Genomic DNA, 18,560 nt, shown 5'->3' with positions numbered 1-18,560 from the left:
TACTACCAGCATTCTCCTTCCTCTTCTGAAACCCCCTCTGTTTTCTTTGCGCTAATGATTCTCTCTTGTATTTTATCTCTGCTGTCTCGAAACTTCATCTTATCCCTGTCTCATGACCTTCCCTTTTACATAGCAGGCAATATATTCTAACAAGTAGAGTGGGGAGCCGCCCAGCGATGAAACTGTGAAAGGATAAAGTTTTGTCTTCTGAAATTGCCTTAAGTTAAGTCTGTCTGGCTGTTTTCCTAGACGAGGCCCATTGAGTGTCACTAACTTAGCTTTATTGATGTGTCACACTCGCTGTGCATTGTCCTTGGTGCAATGCTGCAGTCGTAATGGCCCAATCATTGAGGTAATGCGTGCTTGCATGCGCGTCTGTGTACCTGGTCCTCGGTGGCCATGCTCTTCCTCTGCTGAGCAGACTTGTCCATGGCCTCGCTGAGTGACTTGGCGTACTGGACCATGGCTTTGAGCTGGGAGTCAGTCAGCAGGTCATCTTGGATCAGGATCAGCTTAGAGGCCACCACGTTAGTCCTTGGCGTTTTGCCAGTGCGTCACAGAGTTCTGGTCATCTAGCCAATAGGAACAGTGAAATAGTGGGCTTGGCTCACTTAGCCGGGGTGGGCTTGGGCCAAGCGGAACCTGCAGCTCATAGCTCCCACTGATCTAGAGAGAAAAAGAGGGTGTGTGGGTCCCCCAGCTGTAGTTTAACTCCTCTAACTCTTAGAGAGAGTGATCTCTTCTATAGCCTGTCTGATTTAGATGCCAACACGCATACAGTTGCGCACACCATCTTCTGTTACAATACACATGCCCATCCTCATTGGAGCGGACACACACAAACCCACAACTCAGGCACCCAAAAACTGTTAATTTCCTTGTCTAAATCTCTGCTCCAACCTCACCTACAGGTGCAGGCTCTGCTAAACCATTTCAGTACAATGACTGAAGAAGTCAAATACAGTTTTAGTGTAGTAATTCAATTAGCGCCACTTATCTAAATATTTATTTCAGTGTTTATAGCCTTTTAACGGGGAGTCACTCGTTGTGGGGGAAGATGAACATGCCCAAATCTGCAGATTACTCTTTGGCGTAAAAGCTATTTGATTTGACACGGGCATGATTAAGAGGGTCCGCTCAGAGGGATTCGTGTAGTTTGGGGAGGAGTGGAATGTGCTGGCACTCTGACTGCTTCTCTAGACTGTCTCCTTGATTTTTTCTCTTGGAACGGCCCAATTCCATTAATTTCAGCTGATTTACATTCACAGCGATTACATTTATTTCAGGAATAGACACATTCATATGTATTTCAGAAAAATATATAAGGAATATGGGACTATTTAGCACATAGGTTAAATACAAGAAAATATGATCATATTTTGGCTGTGCCCATGTTGTTGGGCCTACTAGATTGCAGGTGTATGATATTGAACCAATATTACTGTCACTTATCTGAGCTTGACTGGCTGACTCTAATTCCTTGTCTTCATTGACAGATCCCATGGACCAAGCTGAAGACCCACCCCATCTCTCTGGTAAGTCCCGCCCTCTTCCCCCTATTGCTGACACGTTACAACTGTTTTAGCCACTTGTCCCCCCCCCCCCCCCCCTAAAAAAAAAAAAAAGGCATGTAACATCATGGGCAAATAAGGTGACTGAGGATTGTGTTGTATGACGCAAGGAAACAAAATAACCTTCATTATTATCACTGGTATTGACAATGGAAGGCTGCTGCTCTCTGATCCCATGTATTATACACCATCTCCTGCCGTTGTGGCCTTGAGCTAGGCACTTAACTCCCCACAAAGTAAAATACTGCCCTGATAGCCTACTGTATAAAACACGTGCTCCGTCAACCCTCCATCTGGAGAGCTACTGTATAAAACACGTGCTCCGTCAACCCTCCATCTGGAGAGCTACTCTATGAAACACGTGCTCCGTCAACCCTCCACCTGGAGAGCTACTGTATAAAACATGTGCTCCGTCAACCCTCCATCTGGAGAGCTACTGTATAAAACACGTGCTCCGTCAACCCTCCACCTGGAGAGCTACTGTATAAAACACGTTCTCCGTCAACCCTCCACCTGGAGAGCTACTGTATAAAACACGTGCTCCGTCAACCCTCCACGTGGAGAGCTACTGTATAAAACACGGTCTCCGTCAACCCTCCACCTGGAGAGCTACTGTATAAAACACGTGCTCCGTCAACCCTCCACCTGGAGAGCTACTGTATAAAACATGTGCTCCGTCAACCCTCCACCTGGAGAGCTACTGTATAAAACACGTGCTCCGTCAACCCTCCACCTGGAGAGCTACTGGGAGTGCAGTTTGTTTAGAACAAAAATGTTTCCCCTTTTTTCTCCCCAATTTTGATTTTGTCTCATTGCTGCAACTCCCCAACGTGCTCGGGAGGCGAAGGTCGAGTCATGCGTCCCCCCGAAACATGACCCCCCCCCATGGGACTTCCGATCACGGCCGGTTGTAATACAGCCCGGGATTGAACCCGGGTCTCTAGTGACGCACCTAGCACTGCCATGCAGTGCCTTAGACCACTGCGCCACTCGGGAGGCCGGTGTGCAGGCTTTTGATCCAACCCTGTTCAAACACCAGAGTCAGCTTATCAAGGTCCTGTTGAGCAGCAGATATTTTTACATAGGGTTGTGTTCGAGTAGGGCTGGACCAAAAGCCTGCACACCCAGTAGCTCTCTTGGAATCTCCTGGAGGATGGTTGGCCCATCCTGCAACGTTACAATTACAACCAAATACTTTTTATGTCTATAAAATAATTCCCTCATTCAATAAACCAGGGATCAAATGGCTGAGGTGGGCAAGGTACTTAACTAAGATGTTTATCTATTTATAAGGCAAAAATATTCAGTATTGAGGGGAGATCTTGACAGAGTAGTTACTTGTCAATTAGGCTATTCTAAGAATATATATTTAAAATTGTGCGTTTGTGACTGTTTTTCACTTGGAGTATGCAGCACTGGTTTCATCAACTATGCACCTGTATCAACTGTGTGTCGGCCATTTGCGGTTATACACAAGTGCCGGTGGAAAGTTATTTTAGGACATCGGACATGACAATGACATTTAATACATGCTAATAGCTAACTAGCGAGATAACCAGACCAACTACAATATGTTTTGAATTGGCCATCTACACTGAACAAAAATATAAACAACATGTTAAGTGTTGGTTTCATGAGCTGAAAAAAAGTATACATTTTTACATCCCTGTTAGTGAGCATTTCTCCTTTGCATATCAAGAAGCTGATTAACAGCATGCTCATTACACAGGTGCACCTTTTGCTAGGGACAATAAAAGGCCACAGATGTCTTAAGTTTTGAGGGAGCGTACAATTGGCATGTTGACTGCAGGAATGTCCACCAGAGCTGTTGGCAGAGAATTGACTGTTCATTTCCATACCATAAGCTGCCTTCAACATCGTTTTAGAGAATTTGGCAGTACTTCCAACCGGCCTCACAACCTCAGACCACGTGTAACCACGCCAGCCCAGGACCTCCACATCCGGGTTCTTCACCTGTGGGATCGTCTGCCTGTAATAAAGCCATTTTGTTTGGAAAAACTCATTCTGATTGGCTGGGCCTGGCTTCCCAATGGGCGGGCCTATCCCCACCCATGGCTCTGCCCCTGCCCAGTCATGTGAAATCCATAGATTAGGACCTAATGAATTTATTTCAGTTGACTAATTTCCTGATTGTTGCATCTTGCCTTTTATATTTTTGTTCAGTATAGTTAACCAGACAAACTACACTGTTATTATTTTACCTGCTGCACAAATGCCTCTCTCTCTCCCCCCTCTGGCAATGGCCCACTGGCACACGCAAGTGATGTGAACACCATGACTTTTCTAGGATTTGCATTGCTGACAAAAAATGAGCTATAACTGGGCAAATAAATCATTAATTAGCAATAAATATCAACAAATGTGCAAAAACGGGTATGTTCGCTTTGATCTCAAAAACACATCTCGTGACTGTTATTGAAAGACCGCACATGCCTGTCAATAAAGGCCTACAATAATTCTCCTCTGATGTGCTCTGCAGAGATTGAGGCCAGTGTGCTACACACTGTATCTGGATGACACTCATCCACTTCTGATGGGAGTAGCCTCATTCTGCAAAAATCACAAACCTTTTTTTCTTTTCTTGTCCATTCCAACTTAATCTATGTTCTTCATGTCCGACAATTTTTTTTACTTGCACGGGCAAGCAGACAACCGTTAATGTCTAGCCCTGGTGTGTGTGTGTAGTAATCGTCTGCATCTCTGTCTCCCAGACCCTGGACAAGGTGGTAATGGAGATGAGCACCTGTGATGAGCCCCGCCCTCCCAACGGCCCATCTCCCATAGCAACGGCCTCGGGGCAAAGGTGGGAGCTGGCTCTCTTTTTCTCCCCCCCCCTTTCAGAGGGTAGTTGTGTGTGCATGAGTGAGTAAGTGTATGGTGTCTGTCTGTCTGTTCACGTGCGATGGGGCTGAAAAATACTTTACTAAAAAACACCTGCATTCAGTTCATCCAAATCCAGCCTTCAATTGCCTACCTCCTCCTCTTCCCCCACTCCCCCAGTGAGTATGGCTTTGCTGAGAAGGTGGTGGAGGGCATCTCTCTGTCCATCAACTCCATCGTGGTGAAGATCAGTGCCAAGGCGTTCAACGCCTCCTTTGAGTTGAGCCAGCTGCAGGTCTACTCTGTCAACACCAGCTGGAGCCTGTCAGACCTCCGCTTCACACGCATACAGGACCCACACAGAGGAGAGGTGGGTGCACTGCATACACACATGGCATGGAAGTGTGTGTAACCACGGTAACCCAATGTGTGTGTGTGTGTAACCATGGCTACCTGTGCGTCCCTCAGATCCTGACGTTTAAGGAGATCAGCTGGCAGATGATCCGCATCGAGGCAGACGCCATCCAGAGTGCCCAGAACGAGATGCTGAGTGCCCCCATCCGCCTGATCACCAACCAGTCCAAGATCAGAGTCACCCTGAAGAGACGGGTACAATACGCCACACACATGCAGACATGCGGGCAAGGAAACATACACACACTTGGGTGCAAACACACACACACACACCCACCTCATCACCAACCAGTCCAAGATTAGATGTCACTCTGAAGAGGCCGGTAGGACGCGCACACTGATACACACTGACCCGAAATCAGTGGCACTCTGAAGAGACTGGTAGGACACACACTACACATACGACACAGTCACACGCACACACATCCGCCTCATCACCAACCAGTCCAAGATTAGATGTCACTCTGAAGAGGCCGGTAGGACGCGCACACTGATACACACTGACCCGAAATCAGTGGCACTCTGAAGAGACTGGTAGGACACACACTACACATACGACACAGTCACACGCACACACATCCGCCTCATCACCAACCAGTCCAAGATCAGTTGCTCTCAAGAGACGGGTACGACACACACACACACGGCGCAGTCACACACGCACTCAGAACAGTCCTTGGTCTAATAGAATAGAGAACACTGTGGGCCAACAGCCTGCAGAATCAGCTTCAGTAAACAGATCTTTATCTCACACACCAGCAATCCCTGCAGCCACTGTGTGTTTAAACAGATAAGTGTGTGTGGGTTGTATGCACACTCCTTTGTCTGTGTGTGTGAAAACAAAGATGTACCAGATGACTGTGTGCTGAGTATGTACTTTCTCCAGTCAGTCATGGATATGGAGTGTCTGTTTTCTCCAGTCAGTCAGTCAATCAGTCAGCCATGGATATGGAGTGTCTGTTTTCTCCAGTCAGTCAATCAGTCAGCCATGGATATGGAGTGTCTGTTTTCTCCAGTCAGTCAATCAGTCAGCCATGGATATGGAGTGTCTGTTTTCTCCAGTCAGTCAGTCAATCAGTCAGCCATGGATATGGAGTGTCTGTTTTCTCCAGTCAGTCAGTCAATCAGTCAGCCATGGATATGGAGTGTCTGTTTTCTCCAGTCAGTCAGTCAATCAGTCAGCCATGGATATGGAGTGTCTGTTTTCTCCAGTCAGTCATGGATATGGAGTGTCTGTTTTCATCAGTCAGTCAGTCATGGATATGGAATGTCTGTTTTCTCCAGTCAGTCAGTCAGTCAGCCATGGATATGGAGTGTCTGTTTTCTCCAGTCAGTCAGCCATGGATATGGAGTGTCTGTTTTCAGTCAGTCAGTCAGTCATGGATATGGAGTGTCTGTTTTCATCAGTCAGTCAGCCATGGATATGGAGTGTCTGTTTTCAGTCAGTCAGTCAGTCATGGATATGGAGTGTCTGTTTTCTCCAGTCAGTCAGTCAGTCATGGATATGGAGTGTCTGTTTTCTCCAGTCAGTCAGCCATGGATATGGAGTGTCTGTTTTCTCCAGTCAGTCAGCCATGGATATGGAGTGTCTGTTTTCAGTCAGTCAGTCAGTCATGGATATGGAGTGTCTGTTTTCTCCAGTCAGTCAGCCATGGATATGGAGTGTCTGTTTTCTCCAGTCAGTCAGTCATGGATATGGAGTGTCTGTTTTCAGTCAGTCAGTCAGTCATGGATATGGAGTGTCTGTTTTCTCCAGTCAGTCAGCCATGGATATGGAGTGTCTGTTTTCAGTCAGTCAGTCAGTCATGGATATGGAGTGTCTGTTTTCTCCAGTCAGTCAGCCATGGATATGGAGTGTCTGTTTTCATCAGTCAGTCAGTCATGGATATGGAGTGTCTGTTTTCTCCAGTCAGTCAGTCAGTCAGCCATGGATATGGAGTGTCTGTTTTCTCCAGTCAGTCAGTCAGTCAGTCAGTCAGTCAGTCAGCCATGGATATGGAGTGTCTGTTTTCTCCAGTCAGTCAGTCAGTCATGGATATGGAGTGTCTGTTTTCTCCAGTCAGTCAGTCAGTCATGGATATGGAGTGTCTGTTTTCTCCAGTCAGTCAGTCATGGATATGGAGTGTCTGTTTTCTCCAGTCAGTCAGTCAGTCATGGATATGGAGTGTCTGTTTTCTCCAGTCAGTCATGGATATGGAGTGTCTGTTTTCTCCAGTCAGTCAGTCATGGATATGGAGTGTCTGTTTTCTCCAGTCAGTCAGTCATGGATATGGAGTGTCTGTTTTCTCCAGTCAGTCAGTCAGTCATGGATATGGAGTGTCTGTTTTCTCCAGTCAGTCAGTCAGTCATGGATATGGAGTGTCTGTTTTCTCCAGTCAGTCAGTCAGTCATGGATATGGAGTGTCTGTTTTCTCCAGTCAGTCAGTCATGGATATGGAGTGTCTGTTTTCTCCAGTCAGTCAGTCATGGATATGGAGTGTCTGTTTTCTCCAGTCAGTCAGTCATGGATATGGAGTGTCTGTTTTCTCCAGTCAGTCAGTCAGTCATGGATATGGAGTGTCTGTTTTCTCCAGTCAGTCAGTCATGGATATGGAGTGTCTGTTTTCTCTAGTCTGATGACTTTTATTAGATCACCCATTGATGAATGCACCTTTTGAATAACACTGTTTTGGTTCAACACAAGAAGTAATGTGTGTATCTTCAGATGAAGGACTGAAATGTGGTGTGTCCGTATCCTGTATGTATTAAGCATGTGGTGTGTGTGTGTGTGTGTGTGGTCTATATATAATGAGTATTAATGTTTGTCTTTTGTAATGAGTATTAATGTCTTTTGTATGTAATAATCTATGTAGATTGTGTTTATCTCCAGTCCAAGGACTGTAAAGTGGTGGCCTCTAAGCTGATCCTGATCCTAGATGACCTGCTGTGGGTGCTGACTGACTCCCAGCTCAAAGCCATGGTCCAGTACGCCAAGTCACTCAGCGAGGCCATGGACAAGTCTGCTCAGCAGAGGAAGAGCATGGCCACCGAGGACCAGGTACACACGTATGCAGGCGCACGTAGGCAAGGACACACACACGCTCACTCACGTAGGCAGGTAGACACACACGTGCGCACACAGGCCAGGAAACGCACACAGGTAGGCAGACACATACACACACACTTACTTAACTGAAGCAGCTAGCTATGAGCTCAGTCACTCCTCTGTCAGACAGACTTACAGTGGAGAAATGATTTGCCCCAGTCGTGTAACCTTCTGTCCACACTTAGAGTAGATGCCAAAATCTTTCTCTCCCTCCCTCTTTCTTCCCCCCCCATCTCTCTCGCTCTGTTATGGTCTGGTAATTAGTCCTTGTGCTCCAGGAAAGGATGTTTGGTTCTCTCTGTGCGGTCCCTCTGCCATATGGCCTCTCACTCCCTGCTCTCTCGCTCCCTGCTCTCTCGCTCCCTGCTCTCTCGCTCCCTGCTCTCTCGCTCCCTGCTCTCTCGCTCGCTGCTCTCTCGCTCCATTATTCATGTACTGGCTCAAACTGGGCTTTGAGCATTCTGACCTACATGTGGCAGGCTATGCCATCTGCTGGTGAGAATGATGAGCACTGCACACTCCTTCGCTGATAAAAATCTTATCAATTTGTGTCTGTGCCAAATACAACAGGTGTAGACCTTATCGTGAAATGCTTACTTACAAGCCCTTAACCAACAATGTAGTTCAAGAAATAGTTAAGAAAATATTTACTTTATTTTTAACTTTTGTTTATTTAGTAAAACAATAAAATATTAATTCCGAGGCTATATACAGGGGGTACCGGTACTGAGTCAATGTGCGGGTGTACAGGTTAGTCGAGTTTGACGACCCCTTTGTTTTTCACTATGTAAATAGTCCAGGTGGCCATTTGATTAATTGTTCAGCAGTCTTATGGCTTGGGGGTAGAAGCTGTTAAGGAGTCTTTTGGACCTGGACTTAGTGCTCCTGTACTGCTTGCCGTGCGTGTAGCAGAGAGAACAGTCTATGACTTCGGTGACTGGAGTCTTTGACCATTTTTTTGGCCTCTGACACCATCGAGTGGCGTACTGCATTAGCATCGAATAGCCCCCGCGATATGCAACTTTTCAGGGAAGTTAGGAACCAATACACACAGGCATTTGGGAAAGCGAAAGGTTTGTTTTTTCAAACAGAAATTTGCATCCTGTAGCACAAACTCCAAAAAGTTTTGGGACACTGTAAAGTCCATGAAGAATAAGAGCACCTCCTCCCAGCTGCCCACTGCACTGAGGCTAGGAAACACTGTCACCACTGATAAATCCACCAAAATTGAGAATTTCAGTAAGCATTTTTCTACGGCTGGCCATGCTTTCCGCCTGGCTACACCTACCCCGGTCAACAGCCCTCAACCCCCCACAGCAACTTATCCAAGCCTCCCCCATTTCTCCTTCACCCAAATCCAGATAGCTGATGTTCTGAAAGCGCTGCAAAATCTGGACCCCTACAAATCAGCCGGGCTAGACAATCTGGACCCTCTCTTTCTAAAATTATGCGCCGCAATTGTTGCAACCCCTATTGCTAGCCTGTTCGACCATCTTTCGTATCGTCTGAGATCCCCAAAGATTGGGAAGCTGCTGCGGTTATTCCCCTCTTCAAAGGGGCAGACACTCTAGACCCAAACTGTTACAGACCTATATCTATCCTACCCTGCCTTTCTAAGGTCTTCGAAAGCCAAGTTAACAAACAGATCACCGACCATTTCAAATCCCACCGTACCTTCTCCGCTATGCAATCTGGTTTCCGAGCTGGTCATGGGTGCACCTCAGCCACACTCAAGGTCCTAAGCGATATAACCGCCATCGATAAGAGAAAATACTGTGCAGCTGTATTCATCGACCTGGCCAAGGCTTTCGACTCTGTCAATTACCACATTCTTATCGGCAGACTCAACAGCCTTGGTTTCTCAAATGACTGCCTCGCCTGGTTCACCAACTACTTCTCAGATAGAGTTCAGTGTGTCAAATCGGCGGGCCTGTTGTCTGGACCTCTTGCAGTCTATGGGGGTACCGCAGGGTTCAATTCTCTGGCTGACTCTCTTCTCTGTATACATCAATGATGTCGCTCTTGCTGCTGGTGATTCTCTGATCCACCTCTACGCAGATGACGCCATTCTGTATACTTCTTCTTCGTTGGACACTGTGTTAACTAACCTCCAGATGAGCTTCAATGCCATACAACTCTCCTTCCGTGGCCTCTAACTGCTCTTAAATACAAGTAAAACTAAATGCATGCTCTTCAACCGATCGCTGCCCGCCCGTCCAGCATCACTACTCTGGACGGTTCTGACTTGGAATATGTGGACAACTACAAATACCTAGGCGTCTGGTTAGACTGTAAACTCTCCTTCCAGACTCACATTAAACATCTCCAATCCAAAATTAAATCTGGAATCGGCTTCCTATTTCGCAACAAATCATCCTTCACTCATGCTGCCAAACATACCCTCGTAAAACGGACTCTCCTACCGATCCTCGACTTCGGCGATGTCATTTACAAAATAGCCTCCAACACTCTACTCAGCAAATTGGATGCAGTCTATCACAGTGCCATCCGTTTTGTCACCAAAGCCCCATATGCTACCCACAACTGCGACCTGTATGCTGTCGTTGGCTGGGCCTCGCTACATATTCGTCGCCAAACACACTGGCTCCAGGTCATATGTAAGTCTTTGCTAGGTAAAGCTCCACCTTATCTCAGCTCACTGGTCACCATAGCAGCACCCACTTGTAACACACGCTCCAGCAGGTATATTTCACTGGTCACCCCCAAAGCCAATTCCTCCTTTGGCCGCCTTTCCTTCCAGTTCTCTGCTGCCAATGACTGGAACGAATTTCAAAAATCACTGAAGCTGGAGACTCATATCTCCCTCACTAACTTTAAGCACCAGCTGTCAGAGCAGCTCACAGATCATTGCCCCTGTACATAGCTCATCTGTAAATAGCCCACCCAACTACCTCATCCCCATACTGTTATTTTTTTGCTCCTTTGCACCCCAGTATATCTACTTGCACATTCATCTTCTGCACATCTTTCACTCCAGTGTTTAATTGCTAGATTGTAATTATTTTGCCACTATGGACTATTTGTTGCCTTACCTCCCTTATCTTACCTCATTTGCACACACTGTATATAGACTTTTCAGTTGTGTTATTGACTGTTTGTTTATTCCATGTGTAACTCTGTGTCGAACTGCTTTGCTTTATCTTGGCCAGGTCGCGGTTGTAAGTGAGAACTTGTTCTCAATTGGCCTACCTGGTTAAATTAAGGTAAAATAGAAAATTAATTAAATAAATATAGGTATTGGATGGCAGAAAGCTTGGCCCCAGTGATGTATTGGGTCGTACGCACCACCCTCTCTAGCGCCTTACTGTCGGATGCCAAGCAGTTGCCATACCAGGCGGTGATGCAACCGGGCAGGATGCTCTCGAGGGTGCATCTGTAGAACTTTTAGAGGATCTAGGGACCCATGCCAAATCTTTTCAGTCTCCTGAGGGGGAAAGGTGTTGTCATGCCCTCTTCACGACTGTCTTGGTGTGTTTGGACCATGGTAGTTTGTTGGTGATGTGGACACCAAGGAACTTGAAACTCTCGACCCGCTCCACTACAGCCCCATCGATGTGAATGGGGGCGTGTTCGGCCCTCCTTTTCCTGTAGTCCACGATCATCTCCTTTGTCTTGCTCACATTAAGGGAGAGGTTGTTGTCCTGGCACCACACTGCCAGGTCTCTGACCTCCTCCCTATAGGTTGTCTCATTGTTGTCGGTGATCAGGCCTACCACTCGTCATCAGCAAACTTAATGATGGTGTTGGAGTCGTGCTTGGCCACGCAGTCGTGTGTGAACAAGGAGTACAGGAGGGGACTAAGCATGCACCACTGAGGGGCCACCCTGTTGAGGATCAGCATGGCAGATGTGTTGTTGCTTACCCTTACCACCTGAGGGTGGCCCGTCAGGAAGTCCAGGTTCCAGAGGTGTTTATTCCCAGGGTCCTTAGCTTAGTGATGAGCTTCGTAGGCACTTTGGTGTTGAACGCTGAGCTGTAGTCAATGAACAGCATTTTCACAGGTGTCCCTTTTGTCCAGGTGGGAAAGGGCAGTGTGGAGTGCGATTGAGATTGCATCATCTGCGTAGCTGTTGGGGCGGTATGCGAATTGGAGTGGGTCTAGGGTTTCCGGGATGCTGTTGTTGTGAGCCCATGACCAGCCTTTCAAAGCACTTCATGGCTACCGACGTGAGTGCTACGGGGCGGTAATCATTTAGGCAGGTTACCTTCGCTTTCTTGGGCACAGGGACTATGGTGGTCTGCTTGAAACATGTAGGTATTACAGACTCGGTCAGGGAGAGGTTGAAAATGTCAGTGAAGACACGTGCCAGCTGGTCAGCGCATGCTCGTAGTACACGTCCTGGTAATCCGTCTGGCCTTGCAGCCTTGTGAATGTTGACCTGAGATCACACAGTCGTCCGGAATAGCTGGCGCGCTCATGCATGCTTAGGTGTTGCATGCTTCAAAGCGAGCATAGAAGGTATTTAGCTTGTCTGGTAGGCTCGCGTCACTGGGCAGCTCTCGGTGGTGCTTCCCTTTTGTAGTCTATAATAGTTTGCAAGCCCTGCCGTATCCGACAAGCGTCAGAGCCCCGGTGTAATAGGATTCAATCTTATTCCTGTATTGACGCTTTGCCTTTTTGATGGTTCGTCTGAGGGCATTGTCGGATTTCTTATAAGCGTTCGGATTAGTTTCCTGCTCCTTGAAAGCGGCAGCTCTAGCCTTTAGCTAGCTTCTGGTTGGGATATGTGGCTTCTGGTTGGGATATGGTCTCGAGTGGAGATCATCCATCTTATTTTCCAGTGATTGCACGTTGGCCAATAGAAAGGCTGGCAGAGGTGGGCTACCCACTTGCCAACAAATTCTCACAAGGCACCCTGATCTCCTCCCCCTGTATTTCTGTCTGTTCTTCATGCGAATGACAGGGATTTGGGCCTGGTCTTGGAGAAGCAGTATATCCTTTGTGTCGGGCTCATAAAATAAAAATTATCTTTGTCCATTTGTGTCGTTCTGCATCTCCATATGTCTCTGTGCCGGTGTCTGCATCTGTGTCTGCATCTGCGTCTGTGTCTGTAGTTTTTATGGTCTCTGGTCTGTATCTAGGAGTCGTCGGCGCCCCCTTCAGCCCAGCAGATGCGTAGCCAGCAGGTGTCGTCAGGCACAGCGGCTGACCAGAGCGCCACCATGGCAAATCTGTTCGCTGCCTTCGACGTGTGTGAGACCTCCCACCACCTGCAGATTACACACCTCGACCTGCACATCTGTGACGACATACACGCCAAGGACAGAGGTACACACAGACGTATGACACGTGTACACACACACACACACAGAGCACATAGACACGCCAGCTAATACACACATACAAATGTAAAACACACATATCTCACACAAACTTCAGACAGATGTTTGACCGACTGTCTGATACCTACACATCAAGTTGGGCTCTGACGCACATTGGACCTTTGTGCGTTACCTTAACTTCTGCCTCCTTCCCTCCCTCCATGCATCCCTCCTTCCCTCCCAACCCTCTCTCCAGTGATCAATAAGAGGATAACTGGTGGGGCCATGCAGCTCTCCTTCAGTCACATTACCCTGGACTACTACCCCTCCCACAGAGCAGGTAGACACCACCACATCCTATACACAACCTCCCTCCAACTGCCACACAGCTGATGGGAGTAATAGTGATCTTTCTACTTTCTCAACACCACAAAATATGTATTTTTTTCTGTCTGTATACCATCTCTATTAGTGACGAGTAGGTACTTAGACAACGGTTTCTCCCTCGTCTCTTGCTTTTTGTCCTCTCCCCTTCATCTCTCTGTCTCCAGGTGAGAGTTGTCTCCACTGGATGCAGTACAGTGAGGCCACTAAGGCCAGGGAGGGCTGGGCCAGCAGTCTACTGGAGGAGTTCAAGTCTAATGTGGAGATGTTGAAGACCGCCAAGAGAGACCGGGAGGGCCTGGCCAACTGTCACACCTCACCACAGCACGGTAAACAAAAGAGCAGCACAGTCATGCACACACACACAGAGTACTGTAAACACGCACACAGACACACACCTTCCCTCAATGTGATTGAAACATAGTAATCCAATAAAGGTGTGTGTTGGAGCATCTGTCCTGATTCACTTTTTATTCAACAACTATACGAATCTGTCCCAGCAGCCCATGAAGAGTGATGTTGGTTAGACAGTTGACATTCAACTGAACTAGAATACACTTGATGTCATTAAGTGGGTAATTTTTAGAAGAGCCCCTAGAGTTGGAATTAAGTGAAGTGTTGGTTTCCCTAGCATCACACTGCCTAGTCACTCTGAGTTCTGTGTCCCCCCTCTCCAGTGTCCAGGTATCCCTCCAGTGTCTCCAGTGTTAGGGACAGTGTGTATGGTCCTGTAGGGCAGGAAGTGACAGGAAGAGGAAGAATAGTGGTGGTTAGGGGGCCAGACGACCTACCCCCGGGGTGGGTGCGGGCACGAGCCATGGTACGAGCGAGGGCACGGGGGCGGGCACAGTGCTGCTTCTCATGCCTAGAGCCAGGTACCCCCCTAACCGATGGTGTGCGCACGCGGTGTGCGGTGATACACACCTTTGAGATGACGTCAGAGTGTGGCAGGTGGTCTGATTGGCTCTCTTTTTGTCTCTCCCCCCTCTCTTCATCTCTCCTTTCTAGGTAAGATCAGTACTAGTTCTACCAGTATCCTCAGTTCTCCCCAGACCCCCAAGACGCAGCTCCTGTCCAGCTCCATTGTCCTCAGGATAGCTGACTTCAGCATCTACCAGGTCAGCACATGCACACAGTTGACGTGCCTATCTGATCCACCCACTTTGCGTACTGAGCTCATCCCGTGTGTGTGTATCAGGTGTCCACAGCAGACCAGCGTCGCTCCAGCCCTAAGGCCATGATCTCCTGTAATAAGAAGTCCCTGTACCTCCCCCCTGAGATGCCTGCCATCCACGTCGAGTTCACCGAATACTACTTCCCTGACGGAAAGGACTACCCCAGTAAGATTTTTTCCTACTCTCATTCAGTTCCTAGTTTTTGGTTCCTAGACCCTCATCCTACAGGGTGTACAGGTTTTATTCCAGCCTAGCGCTAACTCACCTGATTGAACTGTTTGAAGTCTTGACTTGATGTTTGTGAATCGGGTGTGTTTGTGCTGAGGGAAAGGTGAATGCATTAGTGCGTCACCTCTCTTCTCTTCCCCCTCCACTTATTTCTAGTTTCCAACCTCTATTCTCTTCCCCGCTCTCCTGCAGTCCCTTGCATTGATTATTATATAATCTTCTCTTCCCCACCTCCTGCAGTCCCTTGCCCCAACCTGTTTGTGCAGCTGAATGCGCTGCAGCTGGTGCTGGACCCCAGGAGCCTGGTGTGGTGCAACCTGTTTGCTCTGGACCTGAGGCAGAGCCTGGAACAGTTCATGGAGCTCTACAAGCTCAACGACGAGGAACAGAAGCCTGACGAGCACATCGACATCAGGGTGGACGGACTAATGCTCAAGGTAGAGGGCAGAAAGGACACACACCCACACTCTCTGTCATGATGTTATGTCGCTGTTCAAATCACACACACTCATATTCAGTACTTGGACACTTTGATTCAGTCATTTGAGAAATGCAAACGCTACCATAGCTGTGAAAAAAGCCCCTGAAAAGGTCAACACACTCCATTTCTGTAAGAGCATAGTCTTTACATTTCAACAGATTGGAAATGATGCTCATTAGTCATCTTGTACACATTGATGACCTCTGTATGTATATTTTCTAATAATGTGGTTCTCTTCCTCTCTCCCCCACCACAGTTGTTAGTGCCCACGGACAGGGACCCCTCCTATCCCCAGGACCTCCCCCGTTCCGTCTCTGTCCAATGCTCGGAGATGGTGGCCACCAACACCCGCCACCCCCCCAACTGCTCCCGCTCCCACCTGGAAGCCCTACTCCTCTCCTTCCAAGAACAACAGTTCTTCTCCACCTCCTTTTCCTCCTTCCCTCACTCCTCCACCTCCTTCCCGGTGATCCACCCCATTTTCCAGCGCCACGCGCATGAGCAGGACACTATGTTGCACAATGTGTATAAAGGGTTGGTGTCGCCCTCGTTGGGCGTGGATGCCCTCAAAATGCCAGCTGCCACAGACTTGTGGGCGGTTCATTTTGTCCAGTTCTGGGTGGACTACGAGGGGATGCGCGGCGGGAAGGGGCGGCCCCAGCCCTTCGTTGACGCCTTCCCCCTCACTCTGTGGGCGTGCCAGCCGGTCAGACACGCCCAGCACCAGGAGTGGCTAATGGGCGGGGCTTCGAGAGGGCAGAGAACTTCCCTTTCTGCAGCTGCAGGCCTGGCCAGGAGCGAGCCTGTGGATACTGTGGGACGTCTACAGAGGAAGAGGCTTTTGAAGGAGTACTATAGTACTGTTACGGACGCCACGGCAACAGAGGCCTCGCTGCCGCCTAGCAACGGGCTTCACAAGCCACTGTCCCTGGACAACATCCCCCCACCTTCCTCGTCTTCCTCTTCCAGTAAGGAGGCAGACATGCACATGTTAGTGCACGTACAAAAGCATTTGAGCGCTCAGGTGAGTGATGATTCATATATTTTGGTGTGCGTGTCTGTACACTGTACTGTGTGTGTGTGTGTGTGTGTACACAACATTAGGAACATTTTCTTTTCATGACATAGCTTTCACTTGGTCAGTCTATGATCCCTTATTGATGCCACTTGTGTGTGTGCCATTCAGAGGGTGAATGAGCAAGACAAAATATTTAAGTGCTTTTGAGCGGGTTATAGCAGTAGGTGCCAGGTGCACTGGTTTGTGTGTCAAGAACTGCAACGCTGCTGGGTTTTTCACACTCAACAGTTTCCCGTGTGTATCAAGAATGGTCCACCATCCAAATGACATCCAGCCAACTTGACACAACTGCAGGAAGCATTGGAGTCAACATGGGCCAGCATCCCTGTGGAACACTTTCCACACCCTGTAGAGTCCATGCCTCGATGAATTGAGGCTGTTCTGAGGGCTAAAGGGTGGTGGTGCAACTCAATACTAGGGAAGTGTTCCTAATGTTTTGTCCACTTTGTATTAATGTATGACGTGTGCGTATGATGTGAACCAACATGTGTTACACTGTTTATTTGCGAATACTGAAGTGTGTGTAGTTATGAACATAATGTGTGTGTCCAGGTGAGCCACAGGCAGTACATGTTCCTGATGCGGCTGCAGCGCAGCATCAAAGCCTTGCAGCACACCCTGCAACAGGACCTGGAGGGGATGGGCTCCAAACGAGACAAGGCAAAGACCACATTGGACCCCTCTCCAGACCACCAGCCATTCAGTGCCTGTGTGGGGATCCTGCTCAAAAGTGCAGAGGTAGCTCTCTTCTTGAAGCTGGTCCCCCAGTCCGAGGGTCCTGGTTCCCCCCTAGGGTCGGAGTTGTCCCCTTCGGAGAGTAGATGCACCTTGGAGACTGGGAGTGACGGAGGGGAGGGGGGGGATAGAGGAACCCACGTGGAGGTGGCTGGGACGAAGGGAAGCTGTACAGTGGACCAGCTTATGTGTGGGGGAGGGGTAGAGGGTGGGATAACGCAAGGCCCCGCCCCTCTCATCCCCGCCTCCGCCCTCAACCTGAAGGTGTCTCTTGACGAGAGGACAGGGAGATCGAGTTCAGAGGAGTTGGGAGAGGCTTCCCTGGAGGCCCGGACTGAGGGAGAGGAGCTGGGGACCGGAGTTGATTGTAAAGCCCAGCAGGGTGAGTCCTCCGGGGCAGACCCCACTCTCTCAGACCCCCTCTCCACCAAAGACTGGAATGAGAAGAACCCTGGGGCCAGATTGCCTGAGTCTATGTCCAGGTAATTCCCTTCCGTCATTATCAGAATACAGTCTGGTTATTTAGACTGTCATTACCGTAACAGTCCTTTCCAGCTATTTAGACCTGTAGCCACTGTCAATGACCAGGTATTCAGTTCAGTGTTTCCACTGCAGTCATTTAGCTGTGGCGCCACGGCAAAATAATTGCCTCGACGGCAAAAAAATATGGGACATAAAAAAAATGTATACTGAGGTGCACTTTGAAGATGCTGGAACAGTCCACAATTACGTTTCCTTTGCAGACAAAATCTGACAACCCCACAGTATAATAGTTTATCTATTTACATAATCGGCTTGTGTGTTCTATGCAAGAAAAATATTCCTCGAGGCGCGTTCAAGTTACGAGTGTCATAGTGAGGGAATTCCCAGAATCTAAAATCGGCTGCATTTATAGGCTGCTCACACTTTTACCAGCCGCACCGGTTTACTCTTTATATGGCCTGCGTATGGTCTAATGAAGGAACGCTGAATGAATCTATTTAATAACTTAGAATTAACTGAATGATCGAAAATGGGCCTACCTGTTTGCACTTTGTGCAAGCTGTGTATTCATCTACCATGTTGTCCTTCCAAACTGGACATTTCACTCTCGCAGCACGTTTCCACGGTGATGTAGCCTATTCCTTTATCATAACCTTTTTATTTCTCCGGTTAGGCCTATGTTAGCCATTTTCACGTAACCTAGGCTACCCAGGAAAAATACACTTTTAATGTGTTGTATCACAACCGGCCTTGATTGGGAGTCCCATAGGGCAGCGCACAATTGGCCCAGCGTCGTCCGGAG

The 18,560-nt window shown here is 48.2% G+C and overlaps 1 protein-coding gene across 4 annotated transcripts in view; it reads left to right on the top strand.

Annotated features, from left to right (window-relative positions):
• LOC139533828 (bridge-like lipid transfer protein family member 3B) overlaps positions 1–18,560 on the top strand; it is a 50,391-nt gene that overhangs the window by 11,764 nt on the left and 20,067 nt on the right. For all 4 annotated transcript variants that reach the window (XM_071332248.1, XM_071332250.1, XM_071332249.1 and 1 more), the window contains exons 3-15: positions 1,497–1,535; positions 4,304–4,395; positions 4,593–4,782; positions 4,881–5,021; positions 7,696–7,863; positions 13,015–13,201; positions 13,451–13,534; positions 13,746–13,907; positions 14,587–14,696; positions 14,777–14,918; positions 15,222–15,418; positions 15,719–16,486; positions 17,093–17,757. In XM_071332248.1, coding sequence (XP_071188349.1) covers positions 1,497–1,535; positions 4,304–4,395; positions 4,593–4,782; positions 4,881–5,021; positions 7,696–7,863; positions 13,015–13,201; positions 13,451–13,534; positions 13,746–13,907; positions 14,587–14,696; positions 14,777–14,918; positions 15,222–15,418; positions 15,719–16,486; positions 17,093–17,757 — 2,945 coding nt within the window. The remainder of the gene's footprint in view (positions 1–1,496; positions 1,536–4,303; positions 4,396–4,592; positions 4,783–4,880; positions 5,022–7,695; positions 7,864–13,014; positions 13,202–13,450; positions 13,535–13,745; positions 13,908–14,586; positions 14,697–14,776; positions 14,919–15,221; positions 15,419–15,718; positions 16,487–17,092; positions 17,758–18,560) is intronic.

This window comes from Salvelinus alpinus, chromosome 11 (assembly GCF_045679555.1).
Source record: "Salvelinus alpinus chromosome 11, SLU_Salpinus.1, whole genome shotgun sequence".
NCBI lineage: Eukaryota > Metazoa > Chordata > Actinopteri > Salmoniformes > Salmonidae > Salvelinus > Salvelinus alpinus.
The sequence above is the reverse complement of the archived record's forward strand: the minus strand, read 5'-3'. Positions and strand labels throughout refer to the sequence as shown.